Source organism: Mustela erminea, chromosome 5, assembly GCF_009829155.1.
Source record: "Mustela erminea isolate mMusErm1 chromosome 5, mMusErm1.Pri, whole genome shotgun sequence".
NCBI lineage: Eukaryota > Metazoa > Chordata > Mammalia > Carnivora > Mustelidae > Mustela > Mustela erminea.
In genome coordinates this window covers 55098067-55115608 of record NC_045618.1, presented here as the reverse complement: position 1 = coordinate 55115608, position 17542 = coordinate 55098067, and the positions used below count along the sequence as shown (strand labels likewise).

The following is a 17542-nucleotide window of genomic DNA, read 5'->3' as shown; positions in this document are numbered from 1 at the left end:
TTGGGTAATTGTTTTAGAGAACGAGAACAGGTTGTTTCAACCTCTGTAACCTTACAAGATTAAATGGAGCTAGCTGCCCGCATTTCCCAGGTGGGAGGGACAAACCTTCGAGAATTCCTCAGATGTCAGAGGGAGAGAGTTCTCTACTCCTGTGATCTAGGGTGAGCTGTTCCACCCTCTTTACCTGAGAGGCCTTTCCTGTTCTCACTGAGTGGGGAGAAGCAGGGGTGAAAACCTCAGCAAGTCTGCATGACCTGTGAGTTATCATTACTGTTCTAGACCCAGCATAGGGACACTGCGCAGTTAGAGCTCCCGAGCTACACAAGATTTCTTTCTCAATATTTACTGCGTGTTTGCTGATCACATGTATGTTTGAAAAAGATTTAGAATGTGTTCTATCATCCCACCACCAGGAGCTAGCCACTATGAAGGCAGTGTTTCATTGTGTTTCTGTGTCATGTGTTTTTCTATGCATGATAGAAACATCTGTATTTAAACAAAGTTTGGATAAATTCATACCACAGTGTTTTGTACATCTGTGAACATCTTTGTGCACGTCAAAAAAACACATTAACTTCTCACAACCATTCTGGGACTTATGTAACTGAATTAGGCTCATTTTACAGATGACAGAACCAAGTACACAGCTGTGAAGGGACCTGATAAGATCACACAGCTCACAGACTCACACTCGAGTCTGCCTGACTGCCAAGCTGGTATTTTCAACCAACTCCTAATTATGGAACTTCTTCAGATAAAAAATAAGAACTTCACATTTTCTCCTCACCTCTATTGATTACCTGTTGTCTCAAAATCTAGATCAAGATTCTTCTGGGGCTTGAGTGATTAAGTTGTGATATATAAAAATCTTCTGTGGTGGGATTTTAGGTTAGTGAAATTGGTCAAATTAAATGCAGTTAAGTGATCAGTCTTGATCTAAGGTCACAAAATTCTCCAAAAGGATCTGGATTTCATATACCAGGTAATCTGGGACCACTCTTCATGAGATACACTCTTCAACAAGATTCATTCGCTTACATAGGTAGGTCTGTCCCTATTGTGTGGAATGAAAAACAGAGTTTACTAATCATCAGGTAAACATCAGGACAACCCAAATCAAGGGCCATTTTACAGAATATCTGACCACAACTCCTCAAAATTGTCAAAGCCATGGAAAACGAAGGAAGTCTAAGAACAGACCAGAGGAGACAAGGGAGACAGGAGAGTTAAATGCATTGTGGTATTCCGGGATTGGATCCTGGAACGGGAAGAAAAATGCTAATGGAAAGTTGCTGAAATCCAAGTAAAGCCTTGAGTTTAGCTAGTCATGACCTAACAATGTTGAATTCTTCATTTTGACAAGTGTGGCATGTACATCTTACATATAATGCAAGATCCCATGAGGGGACACCGAGTGAAAGTATGCGATTCTTTGTACTGTCTTTGCAACTTCTTTGTAAACCTAAAATTATTCGAAGATAAATATTTTATTTAAAAGTATATTAAAAAATTAAAAGATTTTCCTTATGCAAGAACAGTACAGTGATAAAAAAAGTTATGAACACTACAACAGCTGAACATAAAGCTTTGCTTCAGACTTCCTAGAATAATGGAAATGAATTCATACTTTTTTGCCTACATGTTTTAAAAGGACAGATACGTTTTTGAAAAGTACAGATATATTTTTGAGAGATGTAATACTACAAGACGCTTAACCTAAAAGAATCTAGCTTTTAGTATCTGCTCTGATAGTATTTGATGAGGCTGTTTGATTCCCGATGTGGAAATGGGGACAATCCTTTTTGTTCTACACCTGATGGTCCACGAGTGTCCTTGATCCGTATGTGGTGAGCACTTCCCTCCCCTCTAGCACCTTTTTTCCCTCTTAAGAGATTGAGCCTGGAAATTCCTGCTTCTCTTTGACTCATGCTCTCAGTTTTGCTGACTTCAGGAGGATTTGAACAGCCCCGGCAGGGAGCTGTTTCCTCCCCAGTGCTGATCAGTGTCCTGCTCAGTGGAGCTCATCTCCAACTCTGCTCGCAGGAGGATATTCTATGAAGCTGGGGGAGCTGGGACACGAGCCCGATCTCTGTGGAGAGTGGAACCCCTTCGGATAAGGTAATGGAGGGTCAGGGTGCTGGTCTTCTCAAAATTACTTTATTTTCCTATACTGCCCATTCTCTTAAAAATTTCATTTATTCCACATCACCTGTCAAACTCAAAAGTTTCTTGGCCCAGAATGAAGTTTTGAAATTTTCCTGGCTTTGATTTTAAACAATAGCAACACACACACACACACACACACACACACACGCACACACGCACACATGCACACACGCACACATGCACACACGCACACACAAACATACACAGAGAGAGAGAGAATATGAGAGAATTAAAATTTCCAAGACTTCTGTTTTGATTCTGAAGCCAGAGGACTTTGTGGCCCTGCACTCAGCCCCTGGCTCCTGCCCCCCTTCCTCTGGTGGCAGCCAGGCTATAAAAGGCAAGCTTGGATATGTCTGCTGAAAGCCATCAAAGTACTTCTCCCATTTGTTTTCTTAAACAGATTCTCTGCAACCCAGCTAGTGTTTCTTTTCTCAGTAATTGTGTTGGCTCCAGTGGAATGTTAGCTTTAAATGAAACTAGCGGTTGTGGCAGAGATTAAACCACCATGATAGAGGTAGCCGTGTGGGAAACCGTATCTACCGGACTTGTCAGAAACCATACTGTACCTAGTTGAAAGGAACGGGAGGCTGAGACTTTAGCTGTGTGCTTGAGTAAAAACATGTGGTCTCCAAATGTCATGCTACGAAGGGGGATCCAGAAGCTCTGAGCTGAGAGGGATTGCAAGTCAGGCTAGAGCTAACCTAAATGCTTGGGATAACAGAGGAGGGACAGTTGTTTACTTTTCCTTCTCTGCTCTTCCTGCCAGCTCTCTCAGCCTCCCGCTGAACGTATGTTCACAGTTCATGTCTCTCTCATGAGGGTGTATGCCCCCAAGGTGGGCTCCATTATAGATCAGAGAAAAATACTAGAACTTACATACATACACCTGTAGGTACATATACGTTTTTTACTGAGAAACTCTTTGGAGGTTACTGGTTTAAAGAATACTGCTTTTAAGAAGTACCCACTTGGTAGCTGCTTGGAGCATTTATAGTTTCTTTCTAGCCCTGTTAAAATGCTTGCTCTGACATGCTCCTGTTCTCAGGATATTAAACCTTGCTTAGTGGACTTTTTTAAAAAGTCAAAATACGTATGTATGTATAGTTCCAGTTATGGTTGTTCATTTCCCCAGAGGCCTAACTATGAGATTTTATTCTAACTTAAAGATTTTATTCTAACTCAAAAGAGAATGAGTTTCAGTTATTCAGTGGATAATTTCTCCTCTAGATAACATCTGTTGAATGCCAACAGTTTGATGTAGCACCACTGAAAGGTTGCCACTCAATGGGAAGTCTCCCTTATCTAAATCACCTTATCTTGCTTCACTTTTTTTCCACAGAATGGATCACCCTCTCATACATACACACACACATACACACATGTGCGCACATGCTCACTTCTTTATTATCTGCCTCTTCCTGGCAAGTGTAAGTTGCATGAATATTTTTACCATTGCTCTTGAAGATAGCATTCTTTGTGGTAGCAAAATGTTTGAGTTGAGATAGTATGTTAGGGATGGCTTTGCTTTTCCAGAAATAAGTTTCCCTTAGAAGGCATTCTTTTTGTGTGTTTGTTTATTTGTTTCATATCAGGAAACTAAAGTGGAGTGAAGGGAAAATTGGATGCTTGGGACTTGCCGTTACAGTAAATCTTTGACTTGTCCCAGGATCATCCTCCTTGTTGGTGTTCCTTTTTTTCCCCTTTTTATTTTTATTGAAGTATAATTAACACACAGTGTTATATTAGTTTCAGGTGTACAATATGATTCAAGACTTATATACCTTCACTCAGTGTTCATTTAGATAAATGTAACATAATCCCCTTCATTTTACCCTTCCTCCCATCCAACTCGCTCTACCAGCCACCAGTTTGTTCTCTATATTTGAGTCTATTTTTCATCTTTTTTTTTTTTTGTTCAGTTGTTTTCTTAAATTTCACATGTGGGGAAAATCATAAGGTATTTGTCTTTCTCTGAGTGACTTATTTCACTTAACATTATATTCTCTGGATCCATCCATGACAAGAGCTCGTTCTTTTCTGATAGCTAAATACTAGTCTGTTGTGTACATGTATGTGCCTGTGGGCACACACACGCACCATAGCTTTTTAATCCATTCATCTATGGTTGGAGACTCAGATTGCTTGCATATCTTGGCTCTTATACATAATGCTGCAGTAAACATAGGGGTGCATTTATCTCTTTGAATTAGTGTTGTCATATTCTTTGGGTAAATACCCAGAAGTGGAATTACTGGATCAAGTGGTAATTCTTTTTAATCTTCTGAAGAACCTCCACACTGTTTTCCACAGTGGCTACACCAGTTTGCATTTCCACCCACAGCGCACAAAGGTGCCTCCTTGTTGGTGTTGAGAGGCCCCAAGAGAAGTTGTCAGGACACCTGAAATCCTAAAGCAAGCCAGGAGACTATGCCTTTGGCCCTTAAGAGGATAAACCGCAGAGGGGTTAGAATTCTGCTAGCATGTGGAAGAAAGCCCAGGAAAGACATTGAAATAGACTGAGTTTCCCCGCTGTTTTCTCTGCACAGTTGGAGTGGCAGTAACATCCGATGGGGCCAGGCTTTCCGGCTCCGGCATATCACCACAGGTCACTACCTGGCCCTGACGGAGGACCAAGGCCTTCTACTGCAGGACCGGACGAAGTCAGACACCAAGTCCACCGCCTTCTCTTTCCGGGCTTCCAAGGTAAGGTGTGAGGAAGTGAAATTTGACCTCATTTCAGAAGTGAAATCTCTGAACCCTCCAGGCAGAACTGTGATGCGTGGACTGGAACAAGATGGGATTGGAAACTAGATTTATGATAAACACTTTATTCTTCTATCTTTTCAATCGAGTTTATAGGGAAATGTGGACCTTGGAGGAGAGCTTAAATCTTAAGAGAGACTTCAAAGAAGAGTGGAAGGCCCCAGAAAGTACAAGGATCACAGAAATGGGTTGTGTAGAGATTAATGAAAGATGATGCTGTTGCTTAATATATTCTGCATAGCTTTTAATACCTTAAAGCCTGTGCTTCAGTCCTATAAAACAATGATAACATAGAGGCATGAGTTTCAGTGCTACATGGGTTTAAATCAAGAAAGCAATTTCTTTCAGAAAGATGCAGAGAAGACATCATTCTGAACATGTCATCCTCTAGTGATTTGTATTATACAAAGTCACTAATACCTTCCTCTCCACTCCCTACTGGTCTCTTCCTTCCATTTCCCTTAGCTCTCACCCATCCATCTCCAGCCGTCATTCAGAGCAGACCGTGGGCTAGATAGGTTAATCATAAACAAGTAGCTTTACCTTTTGATGTGTATAGAGACAGCGGTTTCTTAAAGTCTCCTACCTTTAACATCCAGTCAGGCTTTAACTCTGCATCCCTCTGAGCCGGATAGAGCTGAATGGTCCGCATTGCATGCTGAGCTGACTTCTGACAGGATCGGATGCTCTGTCACTTTATGATTGTTCTGGAAAGATCACCCAAGCATAGGAAAGTCTGTGCGCAGATGCAGGCCTAGTTATCAGGGAGTCTCTGCCTCCTAACAGGACAGTTCGACATCTCCTTTGGGAGCTTCATCTCTAGTTTCATTCTTCTTTGCTCTTTTCCAGAAATAGATCTTTCTTTGTGTTCTCAACATGATTTCAGGCAAGGGTTATGGATGATTCCATTCGTGTGGGCCTCAGTGTGGAGCTGACGGCTGAATTTTCTGTGGGGCGGACAGTCTTCCAGTATTGCCCTTTTTTGAAGCAGGGGGCTCAGACTCCTTTCTTTTCCTTCTTTTTATGGTCCCAGAGTTTTTCCTGGCAGAGAATCTCTGGCATTTAAGTCCTCCCCCCCTGGATGACTACATATCAGAGTTGAGCTATTTCCACACCTATATTTCAGACATTAAAATATATGAACTTCCTACCCTAAATTCTTTTCAAACATCACCTCTCATCTGCTTTTCTTTAAAAGGTATACTGACTCCTTGACTTCATTCTGGTTTTTTGAGCACATCTCCTTTATGTTCCCTTCACTTTTGTTTTTTAAGATTCCCAGAAAAAAGAAAGATTTTTAAATACAAACATGTATCTGTGGAGTAAAACATTTTGGCCTCCATGAAGTGGTTTACTGCAGTGTTATGTGGGGAAAAAATCAGTGAAACAAAGTAACAAAAAAGTCCGAAGAACAGAGACAAGCAAGATCACATTCTTCCCTAAAAGAGAACCTGGACATAGGGTGCTGGGGGTGACAGCAAGTGTGGAAGGGTAAAAAGAGATGAGAAAAAAAAGAAAAGAAAAGAAAAGAAATTATTCCTTATGGCTAATGACCAAGTAAATGCCTTTCTAAGAATGCCAGCTTGGCTTTTTCTTTCTTTGAGTGCTCCCTACAGCCCACTCTGGATCTGCTGCCCTGGGATGGATCTGTGACCTTGCGGTCTTTCCTAGTTCACAAAGGGGCTTCTCTGATTACAGCAGGCACTCAGGTGGCCTACCAGGCAGCTGGCAGGATCCTGTTTTCCAAAGGGAATCTTGCATTCCATTCTTTTCTTGGCTCAGCCTTGTGGAGGATGGCTTAGTGCTTATGGTCTCTGGGGAAAGCCAGAAAAACTCAGAGCACCATGGAGAGTACTTCCACTTGGCACCGCTTCTGGCCTGTGAGCACACTTACCCTCCAAAGGCCCATTGCTTATCTCCCCAAGTTCCTTCCTCACCGTGCACATGGAGGCAAGCAGCCCATCGCTGAAAGTCATCGAGGTACCATGGGACAGCCAACATAGCAGAGCTGGATGTAAAAGTCACCCATGAGGCACATTGTCCTCTGCACTTGGCAATGATGTTACATTTCACTAGAATCACTACGTCAGAGGTTTGACATAACTCCCAGGGCCGCAGTATTCAGCCCAGCTGTGTTCATTTCAGTGTGGAAGGAACTGATATTAAAATGACCTAGGCTCTATGGCAGGCCAAGAGATGGCTGTGTTTCCCGCAGGAAACTGGGGCTTCCCTAGGACATTGTGTGGGCAGAGCATCTGGCATCTTAGAACGTGAAGCTACACTGAAAGCAAGAATGTATGGAGAACGCATTGCTCTGCCACACACAGCTCAAAGAGCTCTTGGGAGAATCACGATAGAAATTCCTTGAGAGCTCTGGGACTCCAGATTCCTCCCTAGTAAATGTATGTTTACCTTGCTAGGGGCAGGCTCTCCTCCATAAATGCACACTCCAGTGTGCCTGCCCTCACCGGGGAGTAGTGAGGTTCCCCAGCAGAAGGAGATTCTTGGCTCTGCTTTTCCACAGCAGGAGGGTGTCAAGTCATCTGGCCAGCTCTCGTCTGTTACAGGTGTTATGGGATGGAGCAGATGGCAGAGAGCAGTCAGCAGTACCATTTCAGAATCCAGGTGGCAGTGCAGGGGTTGGGGGAACTCTGTGGGGAGGCTGAGAGGTGGAAATAGTGTGTCTTTTGTGCCTTTGTGATTGGCGCTGGTGGGGGGATGGTATTCATCTTCTTCTCTCTATATGATGGAGGGACACTCTTAGGGCTCATATATTCAGGACAGCACTGGGTTAGCTGGGATGTGGGTCATCTGGCACTAATGGGCTTCCCACTCCGTGTTCCTATCTGGCTGCATCAGTCTGTGACAGGCTGCCCTTACGAGGAAGCAGCAGGTACCCTGTGTGAATCTTGTACACATGGATTGGACAGGGATGTGACTAAGCCTTCATGAAAGGGGGTCAGAACTCACCCCTGTGGCAGTTGTGGGCCTGGGCTGACTCATATGAAATCAAACCAAGGTCTTTGAGCAAGTACAGAAGCATGTGGAATAATGAGCAGGGAGTGATCTGGGTCAGTTTTTATTCCTTTCCTTCAGCAGGGTCATCCAAAACAAACTGGAGGTCTGGGATGCCTTGTTGCCTCTGAACTACAGCATCACACCTTATCCTTTTAATCTGAAAGTGGTATTCGTTAGAGCGTCGTGGCTTCCCGGTCACCTAGATCTGGCCTTGACTCCCATCTGCTCTCTGTGAGACCTTGAACACAGCTCTTAATCTGGTCGCCCCTCATTTGAAATCTGTCATAAAAGTTTAAATCCGACCTCAGCCTGCCCTTCCATCCTCTCTGTGTCACTTGCTCACAGTTGCCTTGAGCTCCGGCTTACTAAATATTTATCAGCCCTTGAGCATATTCTTTTTTCTCATTGCTAAACCTGTGCCTAGAATGCCTTTTACCCCTCCTACACACCTCCACTCACAAACTCTGGCTCATCCTTCCCGACTAGTGTCTGATGCCCTTTACAGGAGGAGGGCTCTTGCATGGGCCTCCGGCAGGGTCCTGTCCATGCTTCTATAACAGCCATCGCTCACTGGACCTGGAGACCCTAGATGACAAGGACCACACATGCCCCCCTTTTGGTACCCCGGCACCTGGTATAATGTGTGGAGGGTGGTAAGTGTGGGAGTTGCTTAAGGGATGTAGGAATGTGATCATACATTAAAATAGCCTCAAATCCACTTAATTTTAACCCCCATCATCTTCATAGAAGTATCCTATCATCCTGTGTAATCATTTCAGATCCTAATACTTAGCTGCCTATCACCATTCAAGGAGACAGATTTATTATTTTGAACATCAAAGTTAGATTTCTATGAACTTGATTTCGAATCATTTTCCCATTGTCTTGACATTGCAAGGCCATTCCCCGAGGATTGTCAGATACTGTGATTTAGTATTGTTATGCCAGAGTAAATATTATCTGTTTAGATGTCTTGTCTCCCTACCAGCTCCCGGTGTTGAATTCCTTTCAGGGAAGAGTGAATTAGTGATGTTAAATCAAGGCTTATCTCATGTAGCCATTTATTTTATAGCTATTTCTCATGACTATACCATAAGTCTTGAATGGTCCAGATAGAATCTCAAGGTTTGCTTATTTTATTGCAGTAGGATGTAAAGCTATCATTGTTCTCAATGAGAGAAAATTTTTCCTCAGTGTATAAAAACATTACGTTCAGTTGAGTCAACAATTATCATATCTAGTATGTGCTAAGCACTTGGTCAAACCCTACTTCCCTGCCTTTTAAAAGCTGTGTACTGCTCTCTCTGATGTGCATGGAAAGCATCTCCTTAGACTAGCCTCACGTGCCCTTTAACCTTAGCAGCTCCTGGCAGCCAGAATCAAGATGGCAGCTGGGCTCATGGGCCATCCCTTAGGAAAACATGGGCTCTGTTTGGCCAGCCCCCTTGCCTGCTCCACTTCCTCACGGAGTTCTCAGTTGTAGAAAGGTACAAAGGAAAGAGGGGGAAAGGAGAGGACAAAATATCTACCATGAGATTCAAGCATTTAGAGACAACAGTTTCATTTCATTTCAAATAAACTTTATATAATATTCTTCATTGTTTCATCTTCCAAATTTTTACTTAAATTCTAGTTAGTTAACATACAGTGTAATATTGGGTTCAGGAGTAGACTTTAGTAATTCTTCACTTACAGATAACACCCAGTGCTCATCACAAGTGTCTCCTTACATCCATCAGCCATCTAGCCCATTCCCCACACACCTCCTTCCATCAGCCCTTAGTTTTTTCTCTACTGTTAAGAGCCTTTAAGGTTTGCCTGCCCCCTCTTTTTTTTTCCTGCCCTTCCCACACATTCATCTGTTTTGTTTCCTAAATGCCACATGTGAGTGAAATCATACGGTATTTGTCTTTCTCTGACTGACTTATTTCACTCAGCATGATGCCCTCTGGCTCCATCCATATTGCTGCAAATGGCAAGATTTCATTCTTTTTGGTGGCTGAATAATATCCCATAATATGTCCATTTGTTGATGGACACTTGGGCTCTTTCTATAGTTTGGCGACTGTAGACATTGCTGCTATAAACATCGGGGTGCATGTGCCCCTTCAAATCTGTATTTTTGTATCCTTTGGGTAAATACCTACTAGTGCAATTGCCAAGGCATAGGGTAACTCTATTTTTAACTTTCTGAGGAACCTCCATACTATTCTCCACGGTGGTTGTACTAGCTTGCATACCCCCAACAGTGCAAGAGGATTCCCCTTTCTCTGCATCTTCACCAACACCTGTTGTTTCCTGTGTTGTTAATTTTAGCCATTCTGACAGTCTACACAGTATTTTTAAAATTTAAATCAATGATTCTCAAGTCTTATTGTTCAGAGTGGATCTAATAGAGAAGAAGTCAAGGAAAACCAAAAGCTTTGAAGTAGAGGAAACCTGAGTGAGAATCCTGGCTCCTCATTTGCTGGTCAGCCTTAATGTCTCTCTCTCTCTCTCTCTCTCTCTCTCTCTCTTTTTTTGTTCCAAGAAATGGGGGTGAAGAAGTATGTCTGGAAGGGTGGTTATGAGGATTCAGTGAGACAGGAAGATGACCTGGGAGTGTGTCTCCTTATCCATGAAATGTCAGTAGCGCTGTCTACCTCATGCTGATGATGTAGGAAATAAAGGAGAAAGATGGAAAGAAGAGGCCACTGGAGAAGTGCACCTTCCTTCATGTAGATGAGTCTGGTCTCCCAACACACAGTAAACAGCAGAGAGTTTTCCTTGGCCTCCCATCCAGCCAGGATCCTAGCAATGTCTTGCAGTGCATGACTTCTTTAAGGCCATTCTAAGACCTCCTATTCTAGATTCGAAATTTGGGAAAGGACTATATTTGTGGGGAAGTGAACCTAAAGGCTGTTTCTCAAGGTTTCTCCAGAGACAGGAAGGTTGCTCTAGGAAGGGATGGGCTAACCAGACCTTTCTTGATGGCCTACCCCAGTATCCATGAATGGTTCTCATCTTCCCATGAACATTTACCCCTGAAACATTTTTAGGTGCTTACAGTCTGTTGGAAAGGTACCTTGCTGTCCTCTGTGGACACAGGCAGTTTCAATGTGTCAAGTAACAAATTTCACTCTAATTAATAAACATGAATTAGGAGCTTCTCCATTCCAGATACCCTAGGTACTGATGTCATAGCTTAAAAATCACCTGTCTCTGGCCTTGTTTCTTTTCAATATGTAATTCACACTACTGCTGGAACAATTATTCTAAGACACAGCCCTGTGTTAACCCTCTACTTAAAATTCTCTATGGCTTTCCATTGCCAACACTAGCTTTTCCCAAGAGGTATACCAAACAATAATTTTATGAATTTTTTTAAAGCTGTTTGGCTGCACTTGCTGCATTATCAGAGTTCAGCAGGCTTTATTTTCTTCTGTTATTTTGTTTTTTATTATACAACTCCTAACAATCCATATTCTTTAAGCCCTAATGTTCCCTTTGACTCCTGGAAGAAGATAAAGAACTGAACTCATCCAAAGTCCTCTTTTCCCAGACAAAGTCTGTTAACATTGTGAGTTGGAGAAACTTGTACAAAGTTTAGAGTCCTTGTTGTTCAAGTCCCTTCCTGGGCATCAACCACACTCCTTGCCACAAAACACCTGTCTTACCAAAACCAAGTCACCTTCCTTCTTTCCTTTCTCACTTCTTACTCCTAGCCAAGCTCATATCAGGTGTCTGTCTTGTAAAAATCATCCCCAACTTTCAAGCACAATAAGGTCTTCTCTCTCCCAAACTCCAGTTGCCCCTTGAAGATAGACCTTGCTGTCATTATTGGTTTGTATGTATGACCCTAACGTTTCTATGAGCCCAGAGCCATTGTTTCGTAAAATAACTGCATACATTTTCAAACTTTTGGCCTTTTCTTCTTTGTAATAGCCTTAAAACAACTGAAACACTAATATAATTAATCCTCAACTGTGCTAATGAAAAACATTCAGAAAACTATGTTCAAATGACAAATGGGATTTGGAATTCTACTTGATTTTGGATTCTGTTCCATTACTTAGCTACAGGACTTTGAGCAAATTACTCAAATTCTGCAAACCTCAGTTTTGTTATCTATAGAGTAAGAGAACTGAAGACAGAAGGACCATTAAAAGGTTGAGAGAAAATATTCTTAAAGTATCATACATAATATATAGCACTTTGTAGGTCTCTGGTAAATTCACTGATGGTATTGTCATTGTAGAGTATTAAGCAAAATACTTTGCTCTGAGTAGGCACTAGACAAACCCTAGTTGCAGTTCCCTTCCTTGTCCTCCTAGAAATCTTAAATCACTCTGGAGAGCAGAAACTTAATCATCTAAACCAGATATTTATTTGATGCTTGTGATATGGTCATGACCATTTCATAAATTCTCTGTGGAGACAGGAGATGATGATTACACTTCAACACCAAGAATCCTATTCCCCCTTAGAATCCACTAATCATCTAACATAGGGAAGGTTGATGGAGATTAAAAAAAAAAAATTGATACCCACAGAACAAAAAAAAACAAAAGCAGGTTATTTACAACCTATTTTAAGCAAAGACAAGCAAATCCAAGTTTTGTCCTTGGAGAGTTTTCAATCTGGTAGGGGACAGGAACCATGCCAGCAAGGGATTCCTATCCCAGAAGATGGTAAAGAGCTTGAGAGAGAAGGAAAGTGCCACAGGATCAGGGGAAATGCAAAGGTGGATCTGGGAAAGGCTTGCTGGATGACATGTAAAGATGCAAAGATGAAATAGGGGATTTCCATGCAGAAAGTGTAGTGTGAGTAAAGGCCCAGAGGAAGGGAACCTTGATATATCAAAGAAATATAGTCCAATTTGGTTAAAGCATATTGTATATATGAACTTCAGAAATGAAAATTGTATCTTCTAGGAATTGGGGAGTTAATGGAAGGGAGTAATTGGATTAGCCCTACCATTTAGAAACAGTCCATTTCTAGCAATAGAGTAAGTGCTTATGAGGTCATATTTGAGTGAACACAGAGGGGACCATTAGTGCTCAGAAGTCAAGGTCCCCAACCTGCCATCAGCCGAATCTGGCTTCTTTATCATGGACCACTCTTGTTTGCTTAGTGTATCCATGGTGGTATTTAGGTTCGGGTTGAGTAGGCTTTAGTATTGGTTTGTCTCCATATCTTAGTTTCTTTTGCTGTTGCTCCTATTCTTTGAAATTGGAAGTGGCTACTGCAGTAACCATCAGAGAGTTTTGGGAGTGCATACTGTTTTGTAAAAGCAAAGACACTGAGAGATACCCCATTCTATAAACAGTCATGATCCATTGATTTCAGGCTCAAGAAAAATACATCCTAGCATTTCTCTTCTTCTGGCCAAGTCATATTTAAATAAACAAAATTGGGAAAATAAATGGAGTGTAGTCATTGATAGCTTGTGAGCATGCACTATTTTAACTGAGCACTTGGCAATCAGTGTAATTATTCATATTTAACAGCTGCAGTATGTATCTTTTGCTGCATTGTCTGTGGTTTAAAGAACAGGCTGGAGAGAAGAACTTTGGCACATTTTAATTCCTATTACTGGCCTAAGTATCTTCAGGACGGGTATTTTGGAATGAAAATCAAGTATCCATCGTCCTGTGAAATCAATGCAGTCTTGACCACCCACCTTCAAAGAAGTTCTAGTAGATCAAATTCTGTTTTCCATTGGCTTTTGTAATAAAACCAAAGATAAGTTTCTTTTAGAAATAATCATTTTGAGAAATGTCATATTTAAAAATCCAGCCTATGTTTCAACATACATTTAAAATAAGAATTTTCTTGTGAAGTATTAACATTGCCCAAGAGGATCCTATAAATAAATGTACACAAAACAATTAATTTTGCTGTTTTGAAGGTTTGAAGGAAATCAGAAATGAAATGAAAAAAAAAAAGTATTTGAAAGAAAAAAAATAGCTTAGCCAAATATATATGCTTATTAAGTAATTGAAAGGCACCTGATTCTCTGTATCAGGAATCCAAAATTAATTGAAGTCTGACCCATGCCCTTGATTATCTTTTTTAGTCTGGCACAGGGAAAGAGTCTTATAAACAAGCCCATTTACACTATGATGTGCTAAGTGCTCAATGAAGGAATGAGAGCGTGCTGGGGGAAGTCCAGTGGGAGAGACTACTCTGCCCTCACAGGGAAGGCAGCATTTGAATAGGGTATTGAAGGGTGAGTAGGAGTTCAGAGGAGGGGAAAGAACAGTCTCTGGAGCTGGACTTCCTGGTTGAAGTCTTAGCTCTTTGATGACTTCTTGAAGGGACCTCGGGTAAATTGTCCATCCCTCTGTGTCTTCATTTTCTTCTCTGAAAAACTGGGGTCGTATTTGCTGTTGCACCCAAAGCTGTTGTGAAGAGTCAACCCATGTAAGAAACTTAGAACACTGCCTCGTGTGCTCGCTTTGGCAGCACATATACTAAAATTGGAACAATACAAGAAGATTAGCATGGCCCCTGCGCAAGGATGACACACAAATTTGTGAAGCGTCCCGTATTTTTGTAGGAAAAGAAAAAATGAAAGAAGATGGGATTGGGAGGGAGATAAACCGTAAAAGACTCAATCTCAAAAAACAGACTGAGGATTGCTGGGGGGAGGGGGGATGGGAGAGGGTGGTGGGGATATGGACATTGGGGAGGGTATGTGTTATGATGAGTGCTGTGAAATGTGTAAACCTGGCGATTCATAGACGTGTACCCCTGGGGATAAAAATACATTATATGTTTATTTAAAAAAATAAATTAATTAAAAAAAAAAAAGAACACTGCCTCGCACACAGTGAGAGTTCAGGAAGTGTGCTGCTGCTGTTGCATCATCGGGAGGGAGAGTCACGTGGTCACAAGCAGAGGGAACAGCATCCTGCATTTTTTTATGCTGAAAAAAATTGAAAATGCTGTCCAGCTAATGGCTTTTACAAGTGAGAAATTTAATGCGAGATGTAGAGAAGGAATGGAAGTAGAGTCAAACCTTTCAGAGGCCCTGATTGATGAGAAAAGGACAGAGTTACTGTGCGCCCCGGGTCGGCCTTCCAGCTCACTCCATCCCAGGTACATCAGCGTGTCCCCAGACACCCCAGATGCGCAGCCACTCCTTTTTCCATCCTGGAGAAAAGCTGTAGTGAAACAGTAGCAACTGAAGAATGAAAGCCATTGACTGCAACACACAGGCGAGGAGGCCGTGAGAGACAGAGACTCCGATGATTGCGTTTCGCTTCCCGCACTATGGCCCCTACCTGATCCACGGGTCTCCTCTCTCTGCTGATTCCTATGAAAGACATTTATGTATTGTTAACAGATACACTTAACGCCTCCAGTCAGGCAGTTTCTATCAGATAACCGTTAAAATTACAGAAGATACAACTTGCTGAAAATAAGTTAATTGGCCCCTAAAGTGTTGATGATTATTAAGGGGGCTGAGTCAGGATGAGAAAACTAGAATAGGTAACAGAGAAGTATCTACGATCAGAACCAAAAAGAGACCCTACCAACTGCCTCCTTCCCCCATAGATGTAAGTAATTACTAAAGTGGCTGAAACTTGGAATCCATTGATTTTTACAGTTAATGGCAGATAAGGGAAGCAAGTCTTTCTGAAATCCTGGCTTGGACAGGCACATCATGAAGATTTGGGTAATGGGTTCCGGGGCTTACAAATTCTGCACAGGTGATTTGTTCTCTATATTGCATTTCTATTTAATCAGATGTGCCCATGTTTGTTTCATTTTCTGTGAAATAGGAAATCAAGGAGAAATTGGATTCCAGTCACAAGCGAGATATAGAAGGCATGGGCGTTCCAGAAATTAAGTATGGAGATTCTGTCTGCTTTGTGCAGCATATAGCCAGCGGTCTGTGGGTGACCTACAAAGCACAAGATGCCAAGACCTCCCGCCTTGGACCTCTGAAAAGAAAGGTGGGGTCAGAGAGGCTGTCTGGAATTGTTTTACCCCGAAGTAGGAGCAGCTAGGCAAGAAAAGTGATTATGAGAATAAGACAAACATGATGTATCTTCACTTCTTACTATTTTTGCTATTCTGAAGAGTTTTCTTGTGACAGGTTTTACTCTTTCATTTGGTTATTTTGACCCCATTTTCAGTGCAAAAGAAAAGAAAAAAAAAGAAAACGTTAAATACATGGCAAATCTGAGGAGGGGATAGAATTTGTTCAGCGCACTTGAAAACCTGAAATAATAACTCTTAGTGGTATGCTGTTTGGGGATTATTCACACCATTGCTCTCTTCCTTTAAGTGGATAATTGAGTTACTATGTGGTTTTCATAATATAGAGACTAAATAGAATTGCTACAGAGAAAATGCAGATTGCATGATAACAAGCCCACAGGAACCAAAGTGCAGAAAGATGAGATATTGTGTGTTGAGGCTACATCCACGGAATGGACATGATTTGAGTGGCCCATCCCAGCCAGCTGCAGTGGAAAACTGGCATAGAGACACACCACATCCTTTTGCCAGAAAAGTAGTAGTGTTTCTTTTGATAAGAACCAGAAAATAGATGCCAGGGGCATGATTTCCCTTGGAAAAACCCTTACAAAACACTGTTTTGGGTAGTCAAGGAACCCTAGGAGAGGGTTCTGGGAGCCATTGTACCCTGTAGCTTGGGTTTAGCAGCCTAATAAGGAGGTGATGGAAAGTTCAGAATGCAGATTGTTGTAAGAAAGGAGCATGGGAGCAAACCATAAGGAGATAGCTTGCTTTTGTGTAAGGAAAACATACCCAGGAAAGTATCCAGAAATGGGAAACTGAAATCACGAGAAGGAGAGGGAAAATAAAATAAATAACAAGTACGCTGACTAAGCTATAGCCCATTCCCTTCCTCTATAAAGAGTTATCAAAACTGGATAAAATACAAAAACAAAAAGAAAGAAAGAAAGAAAGAAAGAAAGGAAGGAAGGAAGGAAGGAAGGAAGGAAGGAAGGAAGGAAGGAAGACCAAAACCACTTGATGGCTTCAACAACCAGGGTATGCCTCTAGGACAGAAGTACTAAAGACCCCAGACAGAAGGCCAGTGCACTAAGTGAGCGCACCTTGGTCTCTACCTGCCGCTCAGCATATTGGCAGAGTTACAGCACCAAGGAATGGGGTCTTGTGTTAGCTTCACTGGGCTAGAGAGACAGGTGAGAGATAAGGTTGGCCAGGGTTTCTGGGACTTACGGGGCCACGGTTCTAGAATGGAGGGAACTGTAGAAACATGAACCTGAAATTCTATATACAATTTCCCCTTAAGCTGACGGGGGGTGGGCTTTGAAGCCAGGATAGCAAACAGAAAGCACACCATGCTTCTCTAATGGAGAAGAGCAAAGTGGAGATGACAATAGCATGACAATCCTAGGGATAATAAGATTGGGGTTTAGGGTCCCTCAAGTTCGAACAGCCCTTGAAAATATAGTAGGCTTTCAGTTAAATCTCAAAAGGGCTCTATCCTAAGAGTATGAACTACCCCTAGAAATAAGGACAACTTGAAGATAGGCTGGTAAGATGGGTGGATTTTTGGCATCCATCAGAAGAAAATTAAATCCTCTATAGAGTACAATGGTACCATCTA

At 41.9% G+C, this 17542-nt stretch overlaps 1 protein-coding gene and 1 non-coding gene across 2 annotated transcripts in view; both read left to right on the top strand.

The window, feature by feature from the left end:
* The window catches only part of RYR3 (ryanodine receptor 3), a 511070-nt gene that overhangs the window by 228312 nt on the left and 265216 nt on the right, over positions 1-17542 (top strand). The window contains exons 9-11 of the mRNA XM_032343182.1: positions 2044-2118; positions 4716-4872; positions 15720-15893. Of these exons, the coding sequence (XP_032199073.1) occupies positions 2044-2118; positions 4716-4872; positions 15720-15893 (406 nt within the window). The remainder of the gene's footprint in view (positions 1-2043; positions 2119-4715; positions 4873-15719; positions 15894-17542) is intronic.
* On the top strand, positions 14382-14487 carry LOC116592118. The gene has a single exon (XR_004286311.1). It is a non-coding gene; the product is annotated as a U6 spliceosomal RNA (small nuclear RNA).